Source organism: Trematomus bernacchii, unplaced genomic scaffold (genome assembly GCF_902827165.1).
Source record: "Trematomus bernacchii unplaced genomic scaffold, fTreBer1.1, whole genome shotgun sequence".
NCBI classification, from domain to species: domain Eukaryota; kingdom Metazoa; phylum Chordata; class Actinopteri; order Perciformes; family Nototheniidae; genus Trematomus; species Trematomus bernacchii.
Window position 1 is genome coordinate 253,369 of NW_022987694.1, and position 11,941 is coordinate 265,309.

At 42.8% G+C, this 11,941-nt stretch overlaps 1 protein-coding gene across 1 annotated transcript; it reads left to right on the forward strand.

Moving 5' to 3' along the window:
- Nucleotides 1–1,097: 1,097 nt before the first annotated feature.
- Nucleotides 1,098–5,521, forward strand: LOC117489221. Its single transcript, XM_034138396.1, has 9 exons — nucleotides 1,098–1,478; nucleotides 2,014–2,124; nucleotides 2,215–2,367; nucleotides 2,500–2,754; nucleotides 3,079–3,153; nucleotides 3,339–3,468; nucleotides 3,750–3,991; nucleotides 4,105–4,280; nucleotides 4,551–5,521. Exons 1-9 carry the CDS (start codon nucleotides 1,281–1,283, stop codon nucleotides 5,401–5,403), a joined length of 2,193 nt encoding a protein of 730 aa, XP_033994287.1. The 5' UTR covers nucleotides 1,098–1,280; the 3' UTR covers nucleotides 5,404–5,521.
- The last annotated feature ends 6,420 nt before the right edge of the window (nucleotides 5,522–11,941 follow it).

The following is an 11,941-nucleotide window of genomic DNA, read 5'->3' on the forward strand; positions in this document are numbered from 1 at the left end:
TTGAAACACATGTTGACTCTTCATGGTCCATAAAACCATAACATAATCTGCCCTACACCTTTTACATGATGGAGGTGACTTCAGAGGACCGAGACACTGAGAAAAAAGATGACCTCAGTCTTGCTCTCGTTGAGGTTGAGAAAGTTTTTGCTCAGCCAGGATTTTATCTCTGCTAAGCAGTCCATCAACTGCTGTAGTGAGTGTTTGACATTTGCTTTGAGAGGCAGATAGATCTGTACATCGTCGGCGTAGCAGTGGAAGGGAATATTATGTTTTGTGAGAATTGAACCTAGGGGCAGTATGTACAGTAGAAAAAGGATGGGGCCCAGAATCGAGCCTTGGGGAACCCCACAGGTAAGAGGGGCTTTTGGCAGAGGAGAAGGCACGGTTAGTGCTAGATCGTATACCTCCTGGGTTTTATGCGGCGGAAGTGACGTAATAGTGGTCGTGGATGAGACGGCAACTTTTGTTGCGCTCGCGAGCCTCCAACAGACAAGTCTGTCAAGGATGCCAACGCGCAACAAACAGGATGCTTTCACATAAAATCTTTCAAACACTTAAGGATTTCGAGGAAGCGTTAGCAGACGTTGAAAAAACAACGATCACAAAGTATATTGTGTACAAAAAGGAACAGGTTTTCGGGGAAAATAGTAAGTTTGTAAAGTTAGATCGGAAATTGAAGAAACAACGATGACCAAGTAGCCTACATTGTGTCAGTAATCAAATATTAAGTAGGCCTTATATAGGCCTAAGTATATAAGTATAATAATATATAAGTATAAGTATATAAGTATAAGTATTACATATATAAGACGGGGCACAGAACGGCTCGGTTCGAGCCGTGAATTTATTCATCTTTTAAACGGCATCATTTAAGTTGCGCTGACAGAGGTCCACAGTTTCCCCGCAGCGAGGCTCCCCCGCCCTCCTCTTGACAGTTCACGAGCGTTCACACCACTAAAATGTTTATTTTGGTGTTCTGTGTTTTAATGCCTACAACAACTGAATTATAGGTTGGTAGTTTCAGCTTTCTACATAACTGATAAAAGCGAAAAATACGTGAAACTTTACTGTACATTCAGCAACAGGTTGAATTATCAGGCGTAAAGTTACTTAAGACATTTCAAATTCCGAGTGTCTTTCCAAATCTAAACTGACCAGTGTTAATACATCTTTTATGGATAAAATGTGTATTTTTGTCACAAATGTTTCAATACAGACGTGCAGCCTTCACCAGGGGAAAAGATATACTGGCAGTTGAAATGTGTACCATATGAAATATGTATTTTTGTCACAAATGTTTCAATACAGACGTGCAACCTTCACCAGGGAAAAAGATATACTGGCAGTTGAAATGTGTACCATATGATGGGGTGCCATTCCAACTCGTGGGCACCAAGATATATGGATGCCACCAGGGAAAGGACAGGTGTACTCGGCAAAAGGAGAAGTACCATGCACAAAAAGAGAAACAAGCGGTATATTTATGAATTTACATGCATTAACAACTTAAAATAATTGGTAAAGGAAAATTAAACAACTATTCGTAATATGACATGCATTATGTGGCATTCTATGACACATAACACTGTGACACATAACAACATAGGAATCAGCATTATGTAAATACATAAGTCGTTTAAACTTTAGAGGAATAGGAAACGAAATTCAATGGCCTCTTCTGAGACAAAATAAAGGGGGATATCCTTCCTTTGTTCACCTACAGAACCCAACCAGCTCACGGTCATGACCTGGCACCAAATTCTTCCTATACTGGTTACTTATTTTAACAGGGGATGGTATATGTGCAAAATAAATAGACACAAACAGTACAGATGCAGGGGTAATGACATAATGTCCCACTATAGTTATATTAGCAGGACCTACAAATATTTTAAAGAAGACAAAAGAAAGAACCATAGCAAAAATTATGTTCTCCACGTTATGGAGAGGAGACCATGAAAATGTATACATATATTAATATTGTATTTCTATACACCTTTTTTCTCTTAGCTTGAAGACCATGTCTTCAATGCAAGACGCCATCTCGTACAAAATACGAAGAAGATGGATTGCCCTGCCCAGATAACTGTCAGTCAGGTCATGAAATGTCCTGGTTTCAAGGTACAGCACAAGCACAGCACAAGTGCGTTCAATGCTATAATTGCTCTCGTGTCATGATCCCAATTGCCATGTCATTTTTATATTCCCCAGATTGCAGAGAACAGTAAAGCAAAGAGGAGGGAGCTCTCAGCAGCACTAAAGGCTGTAGTTGCAGCTGATCCTTCAACAGTTGAAGTAGTCATGGAATACCACACATGCTTCACCCCAGAAAGTGACCATCAAAACCATCCAACTGTTGGAGAGGTAACCATGCAAAATCTATTCCTTTAGCTGCTGTAAGAAACATGATGCGAGGTACAATTTGTGCTGTACAAAGAGGACTTTCTTTAGACAGCTTTAAACATCTATAATTACCCTGTTCAACGTCATGTACAGGTAGCTGAACTGCGTGAACCGATGGATTCCAGAGTTGAACAACAAATAGTGAAGCTCACCTTGGCTGGTGCCAGAAAGCTTAGTGAGATTAGACGTCAACTGTTCAATTTTGTAAATGACGAGCTATTCCGGGGGGAGCAGCCACCTCCACAAACACGTCGGAGGTTTTACCCCACAGACAAGGATATCAGGAATATCTTATCAAGAACGAAGGAGGGAATACGTGAATCCAAAAATGACCAGGTCAATCTGCAGGTAATACACTGAGAGTAGAATAGTATTAATATTATTCAAGCCATGCAAGTTTGTGTGGGTGGTTAATGCACAACTTACAGAGTTTGTGACTTCACCAAGCATGGTCAGTTTTTTTTTTTTTACATGATACATTGTCCTCTGAATGCAGGTGTAAGTAAGCAAAGCAAAGTAGCAGTATTTGGTTCATATGCAGGGTATGACCATTTTTCAATATGCAACTAAAACTTCAAAACTGTTTTTTGCCCTGATATGACAACAAATGTTCCTAATGTTTGGGCCATGAGGCTACATGATGATAATGTCCAGTTACACTTTCATTCACAGCTTCTGACCCCCAGATGGTTAGTTGATGACTGCAAAATCAAGTACAGGCCAAGCCAGCTACAGGAGGACGGAACTGTCACAAAGCTGCTGTTTTGTTACCAGACAGCCTGGCAGCGAAGGCTTCTCCACCTGTATGGACAACAGATGTGCCTGCTTGATGCTACTTACCGGACGTGTCGTTATTCTGTTCCCCTCTTCTTCCTATGTGTACGTACAAATGTGTGCTACAGTATGCAGTGGTTGGCCTCTTTGTGACCCAGAGTGAGACAACAGCAGATGTCAAAGAAGCCCTCCAGGTGTTTAAGGAGTGGAACCCTGACTGGAGCCCTAGCCACTTCATGGTTGATTTCTCAGAGGTAGAGATCGGTGCCCTGGAGGAAGAGTTTCAAGGTGAAATTGCAGTAACTGTAGAAATCTGTTAATTCACATAATATGAAACGTTAATTAAAAAAAAGGATACATTTGACATAGTATTCCACCAACTTCCAAAATATAACCATTTACATGCAAATGTATGCAACAATCTACTTCAAAATAAAGTCATCACCTCCACTGACAGACAGATGTATAAAAAGCAGGCCTATATTTTGTCGCGTATACTATGTAATAGCAACGCGACAAAATAAAATGACAACATGGTGCAGGTAATATATCTCTTATATTTTATCCAGGTTCCAAGGTGCTTCTCTGCGACTTCCATAGGGAGAAAGCTTGGGTTGAATGGTGCAGGAAGAAAGATCATGGAGTGAGCCACGCACAAGACAGTCTCCTACCGCTTCTGAGAAGCATTGCAGCTGCTTCAACTCCAGAGGAGTTCAGCACACGCCTTTGCAACCTGCAGGAGGCCAAAGTCTGGAAGGACAATGAAAAAGTGAGGGCGTGGTTTTCAAATAAGTGGCTCCCAGAGGCTAAGGTGTGTATCAAGTTCAAATATTATATTTACTTTTATATTATATTTATTATATCATTTGTTGAATTTGAAGAGTCTTCCTTTTAATTTTTTTTGTCTTTTTTTGTCTTGTGTAGAGATGGGTGCACGTGTTTCGGGATGAAGATCTCAAGGTGGCCATCTACACCAACAATGGGGTGGAAAGACAAAATGAAACCCTAAAGCATTCTCATCTTGAAGGTTATAAGAACTGCAGCCTCAGTGAAATGCTCACTGTGTTGGTAACTGACTTCCTACCAAGGACATATCGGAAGTGAGCTAAAAAAGAATTACTATGATTATACATATATATATTTATATATACATACATACATACATACATACATACACAAACACACACACATTTTTATATATATATAAATGTAATGTTCGATAGCTTTGTTTCCAACATATTTGTTTGATGTTGTTCATTGTTGCATATGTTTCTGAGACAATTGTATTATCAAATACCATATCTATATGTCAGAGAAAGCAAACTGTCACAGAGAGACTTCTAAGATATTGTTCTCATCTCTTATTGAAGGTACATTGAACTCAATGTCAAGTACTCCTCATTCTACAGAAGGTACAATGAGAACATGCCAAAGTTCTTAAAAGACAGACCAAGAAGTGTAGCAGACCATGTGATGTCAAGGCTTACAGAAGCCCAGTTTTATGAGGCGAATGACGTTGTTGCAAAGGGCAATGGCATGTTCCATGTCAAAAGCCAAAGTCATCCTTGCACACAGCACCACATCAACTTTGGTGAAAGTATCATCATGCCATCGTGCACCTGCAAAGACTGGGCAAAGCACAAGTTGCCCTGCAAGCACTTCTGTGCTGTTTTTAATCATGTGCATGAATGGGGTTGGGAGAAACTGGCATCTAATTACAGGGATAACCCCCTCTTCTCCCTGGATAATGCATGTCTGGGACAGACTTCTTGTGAGAGGGATGACAGCGGCAGATCAGACATCACAGATCATACATACACACCGGTATCAGTGGAAATGCAGTCACCATGTAACGCTTTGCCCGAAAGGAAAAGACCAAGAAAGGTTAAACAAAGAAGGGAATGTGCCAGTCTCTTGCGTGAGATTACTGACTTAACATACCATCTGCAAGATGAAGATTACCTTAAAACGTTAACTGACCAAATGACCGAGATCTTGGAAGATGTGAAGCTACACACTCCACATGATCAGAGCCTTCCTCTGACGTTCACACCTAACAAAAGGAAGAAGGAGATGGCCAACCTACCTGTGAAAACCGTACCACAAAAGCACCCATTCACAAAAAGGGTAGGCTGCTTTGCGGAAGCTATGAGGTTGAACTTCCGGGTCAGCATGAATGTGGAGGGAGTAGAGAAGGGTCCTGATGTCTCAACAAAAAAATAATCCCTATTAAATTATCCATACATATTTTTATTCTATTTAATTACAACTTGTATTGCAACATTTTTACTTTAACTCTGTAAGGTTAGTCTTTTTATTTATCTTGTATTGCACATTTGTATTCTTACTTCCTATGTTAATGTACATCTTTTAATTGTATTTTATTATATCTTTGTTGTATTGCCCTCTTTTACTTTCACTTCTTATTTCAACATAAATATTGTTATTTAAAATCATATTTAACATTTCTGCTTTCATTTCTTGTTTGTTTTATATCTTTATATACATATGGTTATTTTATTTTGCATTGCCAATTTTTGATTTTATTTCCTATAATTACATTAATCTTTTTATTATATTTTTCTTATCTTGAAATTCACACTTTTACTTCTTGTGTATATATATATATATATATATATACATTTAGCTATTTATTAAGTATGTTATTTTGTTTGTTCTAAAATTGAGCAACTGTCACAAAACAACATTATCCTCCACAGGATAATGAAATGATTGTGATTTAACTTCCATGATGAAATACTGGTCAGATATCCACCAGATCTTTTAGTGATTTTTTGTCTCTCTTGGAGAAATTAAATCGCAACATCCAAAAAAAACCTTCAAAACACAAATACACAACCGAAAATAATACATTTAATACTATAATATAAAGAGATGGACGAATTCATTTCAATAAACATGTGAAAACTAAATCATACAGGTTTTAAGGGGTTTATTTGTGTGAAGACGGCAGCAGCCAGCGTCGTCTCTTGTCCTCGGTGGCAGATTACGTCACTTCCGCCTAAAACCCAGGAGGTATACGATCTAGCACTAACCGAGAAGGCACCTAGCTGTACCGAGAAGCTACGGTCTGTCAGGTAGGACCTGAACCATGATAAGTCACATGTTTCCTGCCTGGCCTTGCCCGTGTATCATTACCTTCTCTCGTCTAGGCGCTAAGAGAGGAGCCCTCAACCAGTGCAGCAGCAGCCACTAGCAGCTGACTGTTGCTATCTGTAAAGTGTAAACTATGCCGCCGAAACATAATTTCAGCCAATCAGCGTCGTCAAATCTGATGGTCACCGGGCGCCAATGTCAGCGCCCGGTGCAGTCTGTGAGTAGTTTGGACAGTGACTCGTATCCGGGTGACGCAGTAGTTGATGAGGATGGCTTCGTGTGCAGGTGGAGTCTCCGGACCTCGGTCCCCGCCTAATTCTGTTCAAGAGCTAATCTCCAATCCTTTCGAAAGGAGAAGTTTGGCAGATAAATTGTTGCTTAAAGACCTTGGACCGGACTAACCCGATTTGAATATATCGCAGCAATCTCGTGAAAAAGACAAAAACTTATACACGAGGCTTCGCACGTAGCTGGTACACCAAAAAGGCTTGGCTAGCTGGATGCAAACAGGTACATGCTGTCTTTTGTTTCCCATGCTTGCTCTTCAAACAAAGAGTGTCGCTTAAAATCTGCTTCCCATCGGACTAAAACCTCCATGTAATCTGAAGACAGATACTTGAAGTTATTTAAACCTTTTGCAAACGTTATGTTCTTTCTTGCTCTAGCCTTGCCAGTTACATTGTACATAACACATATTATCATTATGCTAACTGGTTGTTCGTGTTAGACGATGTAGCTTTTTCATTTCTGAGTTATTGCTATATGTAAATAAGCCTGTTTGTAAATAATCCTCAGAGAAACAAAGAAAAAACACAATGTATGACGTTTTGTGCTGTGGTTCTTTTTTTATTTTTATTCACAGTTCAGTTTGAAATGCTGTAGTGACTTGTATTGAACCACTTAAATATGTATAATTAATGCTACTGAAAAGATGCTATTAATGACCAGAAACACATTATCTACAGTTTGTATATCCCACATGCAGTTCACTGCAAAGCCACTTGGTGGAGGTGTTGGTTCAAAAAACATGAACAGTTTGAAGGAAGACAAAAACAGACCAGTTCTCTAATGGCGCAGTTCCACTGCAGCGCGGAGCTCGCTTTAAGCGTGCCGTGTCGTGCCGTCCCCTTTTTTGGTTGTGCTTCCACTAGGCCTAGTTCCGGCGCGGCACGGCGCGGGGCCACTTTTTCACCTCTTTTCTGGCCCTAGAAAATTGTGGTTCTATCGGGGCCAACAAACAGGGCTGAGTCGGGCTGAGTATGCTAAACTAGAGAGAGGAGCGCTGGCAAGAGGGCTAGAACTACAACAAGATGGACATATTTGACCGTGATTTAATTGTAATACACGTTTCAAAATGATGCCGAAGTAACAACATACTGATACCGGTTAGTAAAAACCATGAATTAATGCTTTGTCAAGTCTGCAGACAGACGGCAGGCGAAAAACCTTTTAAAATGCGTGTTTTTCTAGATGGAGATTGGCTAAGCTAACGCAGTATATGCCCCGACCGTCCACACTCACAACAACGGCCTATACAGACATAAATAAAGCAGCGACTGTATTCACCATGACACAGGCAGTCTGTGGTTTGTACTTGTTTAACTTTTGTCTAGTTTCTGAACAGATATGAGGAGCTGTGAGCTCTGAGTGCTAACAGCTAACGGCTGTGTTGTTTTTCTGGGGTCCTCTGAAGATCACGTCACGGCTCCGCCTACACTGCGTTACTATAGTAACTACCCCAGTTCCTAAACTGTAATGGAAGCGCAGCATGAAGTGAGTCGGCCCTGTTAAGGCCCAACGCGGCCAAGCCGTACCGAGCCGTACCGAGTGTGGCCGAGGCCGACCGTGTAGTGGAAATGCGCCATAACATCACCAGAAGTCATCATTTAAGGGGTCATCCCCCCTGGCCCCCCGGGTCCGTTTGATTCTATATGTCAAGAGCCCCACCAAAAAAAAAGGCCACCAGCCTCCACTGCATGCACCATTTGTAAAGTAATGGCTTTGTTTCATTTCTCTTTCAAATTGTAATTCAATGGGACTTTGTTAGCATGAAAGTGAAAAGAAACAATAGGTACTGCCAAAGCATCAAAATACAAAATATGTACACTATCATATGATATACAAACAACATTAACATACATTTCAAATGGTTACATATTAATGATATATATACAGTAATACAATTACACTTCAACACACACACACACACACACACACACACACACACACACACACACACACACACACACACACACACACACACACACACACACAGCGTATTGCACAACTGAGACACTCTCTAAGGACACACTCACGTTTCTTATGGAGGCAGGAAGTGTTTCAAAGGATTGAGTTTACTTGTATACGGTTTTCTCAGAGGTCAGACTCTGCATGCACTTTATGGGATGGATCAGAGAGTATTGAGTTAGTTCCTGAGAACAGAGTGACAGCAGGGACTGACCCCCCCCCCATCACTTCCTGGTGACAGCTGAGATCTGACAGAGAGATAGCAACATGCTAACTGCTCTCTCTGATGTCTCAATCAGTCCCTCAGTAAACACACACTGTTCACAGGACTCTGACACGTACACACAATCATCATATAGGCTTCAACATGTCATGCTATATACAGGTGAAGAATACCAGTGTGCTGCATCATTCTATATTCACACGCTTTGCACATATGTATCTACAGGGGGGGGGTGCTGTACCTTCTAGAGCCCCCTGAGAGTGGTCCTGGTTATCTGAGTTCACTTGGATGGCGTTCATATCGATGTTACTCAGCCGGTGTTCGGGGGTCTGGAGTCCCGCTGAGCTACTGTTTGTAAATGAACACAACCAAACAATTGGATGTAAACACACTCACCAGATGTTCCCTTTATCCCAACTACAAGCAGACAAGCAGCCTTTAAGGTTCATATGTGCCCGTTACCTTTGGTGGATCACAGTTATAAATAAAGACCATATTTGTTTTTATTTTAAAATGCAATTGAACAACATTATTTCTGAATTAAATCACGATATGACAAATGTACAAATAAAGGGTTTTTCTTAAGTCCTTTTTTAGAGGATTTACAACATTGATGTGAGTCTACACAACACACAGCCTATCAGAGCAGAGCTGTGTGTGTGTGTGTGTGTGTGTGTGTGTGTGTGTGTGTGTGTGTGTGTGTGTGTGTGTGTGTGTGTGTGTGTGTGTGTGTGTGTGTGTGTGTGTGTGTGTGTGTGTGTGTGTGTGTGGTGTGTGTGTGTGTGTGTGTGTGTGTGTTGGCCGCGGACGACGCTCGCCATTTCCACGGCTTTTCGGCACTGGGGGACAGCAAGCCTTCCATGGAGCCGATACACGACGATGCCTGGTTTATTCGGGACATGCGGCTGCATGTCCGGCTGCGCTCGCTATCGGCTAACGGACAGCTGGCGACTAGCAGCTAGCGGCTAACGACATCCGACTGTTAGCCCCTTATTTTTTTTTGTGGTGCCGGAGAGGAGGTTCGGTCAAGTCTGGTCGGCCTCGTGTGGATCCTCTCACAATTTCGCCCACCTGTTTTTGATCGTGGACAGGACGACCCTTTAGAGGTTTTTTTCTGGTGCCTGAGAGGAGGTTCGACCATGTCTGGTCGGCCTCGTGTGGACCCTCTCGCTTTTTCACCTCCTCGACGGCGGCTTGGGCCATCGCCCAAGCCTTCTTCGGCCCGTGGGTGTCGCGCTCCTGGACCCCGTCTCGCCTCGACTCTACGGTTTCGGACGTCGCCCATGCCTTCATCGGCCCGTGGGTGGCGAGCTTCGGGACCCTGCCTGGCCTCTCCTATAACCGCGGCTCACGGTTCGCCTCGACGGCGGCTTCGGACGGCGCCCCGTCTGGCCTCTCCCTGTCCACGGCTCCCTCCTCCCGGGGACACGGCTCCTTCCTCCCGAGGACTTCGTACCCGCCGCCGCTGTGCCTTCGCCTGCGGCCGGGCAGCGCTCCTCCCTGCTGGGGACCACTGGGATATTCACGCCTGTCCCCACGTCACGACCCTGCTTTCTGCGTCCCCCTGACGACGGCCAGTTCCGGCCCGCCCCCCACCCCCCGGTGGGGATGCCCTCGCCCTCGTTGGGGCCCCTACCCTCTCCTGCGGCCCCGTTCCATGGCCCGGCCCTCGCCGGCGGCCCCGCCCTCCTCGGCCCCTGTGGTGCTTCCTCCCGGACGCGAGGATTGTGTCCATGGTTGAATTCTGGGGGGGCTTGTGTAGTGATCACTTATTAATACACTGGGTTACATAATTCAATCAAGGAACTACAGGTCGGGGGTATTGTTCCGCACGGACACAAATGTTGACGGTACCTACTGTGTACTTACTGCGTGCCCTCCCTTTCGCTTTCTCTTCTCTTCCTGGGCTGCGACCCGACAACATGTCTATTTCTGTCGCTCATTAAAGTACCCTTTTGCACCTTCATTGCACCGCCTCCGACTCCCTTCTCTCGGCACTACAAAGTGTACATATTCTTTGAGAAAGGGGCCAGAGGGATGGGAGACCAAACTGGAAAAAATGCTGCTCCAAAAACAAGTTAAACAATAATAACTTGAAATGAGTCCAAACCTCTGCAACAGAACAGGTGAACATGAGCTTGGTGAGAGTCCTTGAAATGAGTCCAAACCTCTACCAACAGAACAGGTGAACATGAGCTTGGTGAGAGTCCTTGAAATAAGAAGGGATATTTAGTTAAATCACATCTAGTAATAATCTGGAGAACTCATGGTGAACTATATTTGACCAGAATCAGGATGTGCTGTGTTTCAATATAAGCCTCAAATGCTCAAAGGTTTTCTGTGTTCTGATGTTAGTTGGTGATTTTCTAATAAATATGTAAAAGAACATGTGTTTTTTCTGAGATACAACTCAAAATAAGATGATTTGACTGAACAAGATGATGCATTGTCTAAAAACAAGACCCGATATCTCACTGCAGTGTTACTTCTGAAGTGTCTTCTCTCAGGTGGAGAGACATACTCTGACTGGATGTTAGACACAGATACTGGGAAAGATTTAGAGCTTTTGTAGTGCAGGTGCATGTTGCAAAAAAAGTATTGTTACAGTGGAAGAAGGGGGCGGGGCGTCTGAAGTCAAAGATGAATCTTGATTGGGCCAAATTTGACCCCGAGTCACCCACAACAATGCCAACCCAGTCTCACAAAAACAACGTGTAATAGCTGCGTTGGTCCACCGGGCAAAACGTAGCATATTCACAAATAACCCTCTCAAGACGTGGATACAATATTTAGTAAAAAAAAACATGGAGCTCAAATAATCTTAGTAATATCTATCAAACTATGGATCCTACACATCCACTGGACGCAGATTCTAAAAGTACAATATACACTTCTCGCTAGAAATGTAATCAAAAAGCATTTTAACGCCAAACTCTCCTTCAATTTAGGATTTTCCACAAAAAATAAGTCAGGTTTTTTTTCTGACGCTGGGAAAGTTTGCGATCACGTGACACGGACACCGGTCATTAGAAATTAATAGGAACACATATTGTATCCATGTCACGACTTGAGAGGGTTATTTGTGAACATACTACGTGTTGCCCTGTGGACCAACGTAGCTAGTACACGTTGTTTTGTGAGACTGGGCTGGCATTGCTGCTGGGTCTTCCACTT

Bases quoted from the DNA above. Each gene is read 5' to 3' on its own strand.
- LOC117489221 (XM_034138396.1), top strand. From the start codon at position 1,281: ATGTATTTTTGTCACAAATGTTTCAATACAGACGTGCAACCTTCACCA. The intron at 1,479-2,013 runs GTATATTTATGA...TTTTTCTCTTAG, and splicing joins CACAAAAAGAGAAACAAGCG to CTTGAAGACCATGTCTTCAA. The intron at 2,125-2,214 runs GTACAGCACAAG...TATATTCCCCAG, and splicing joins TGAAATGTCCTGGTTTCAAG to ATTGCAGAGAACAGTAAAGC.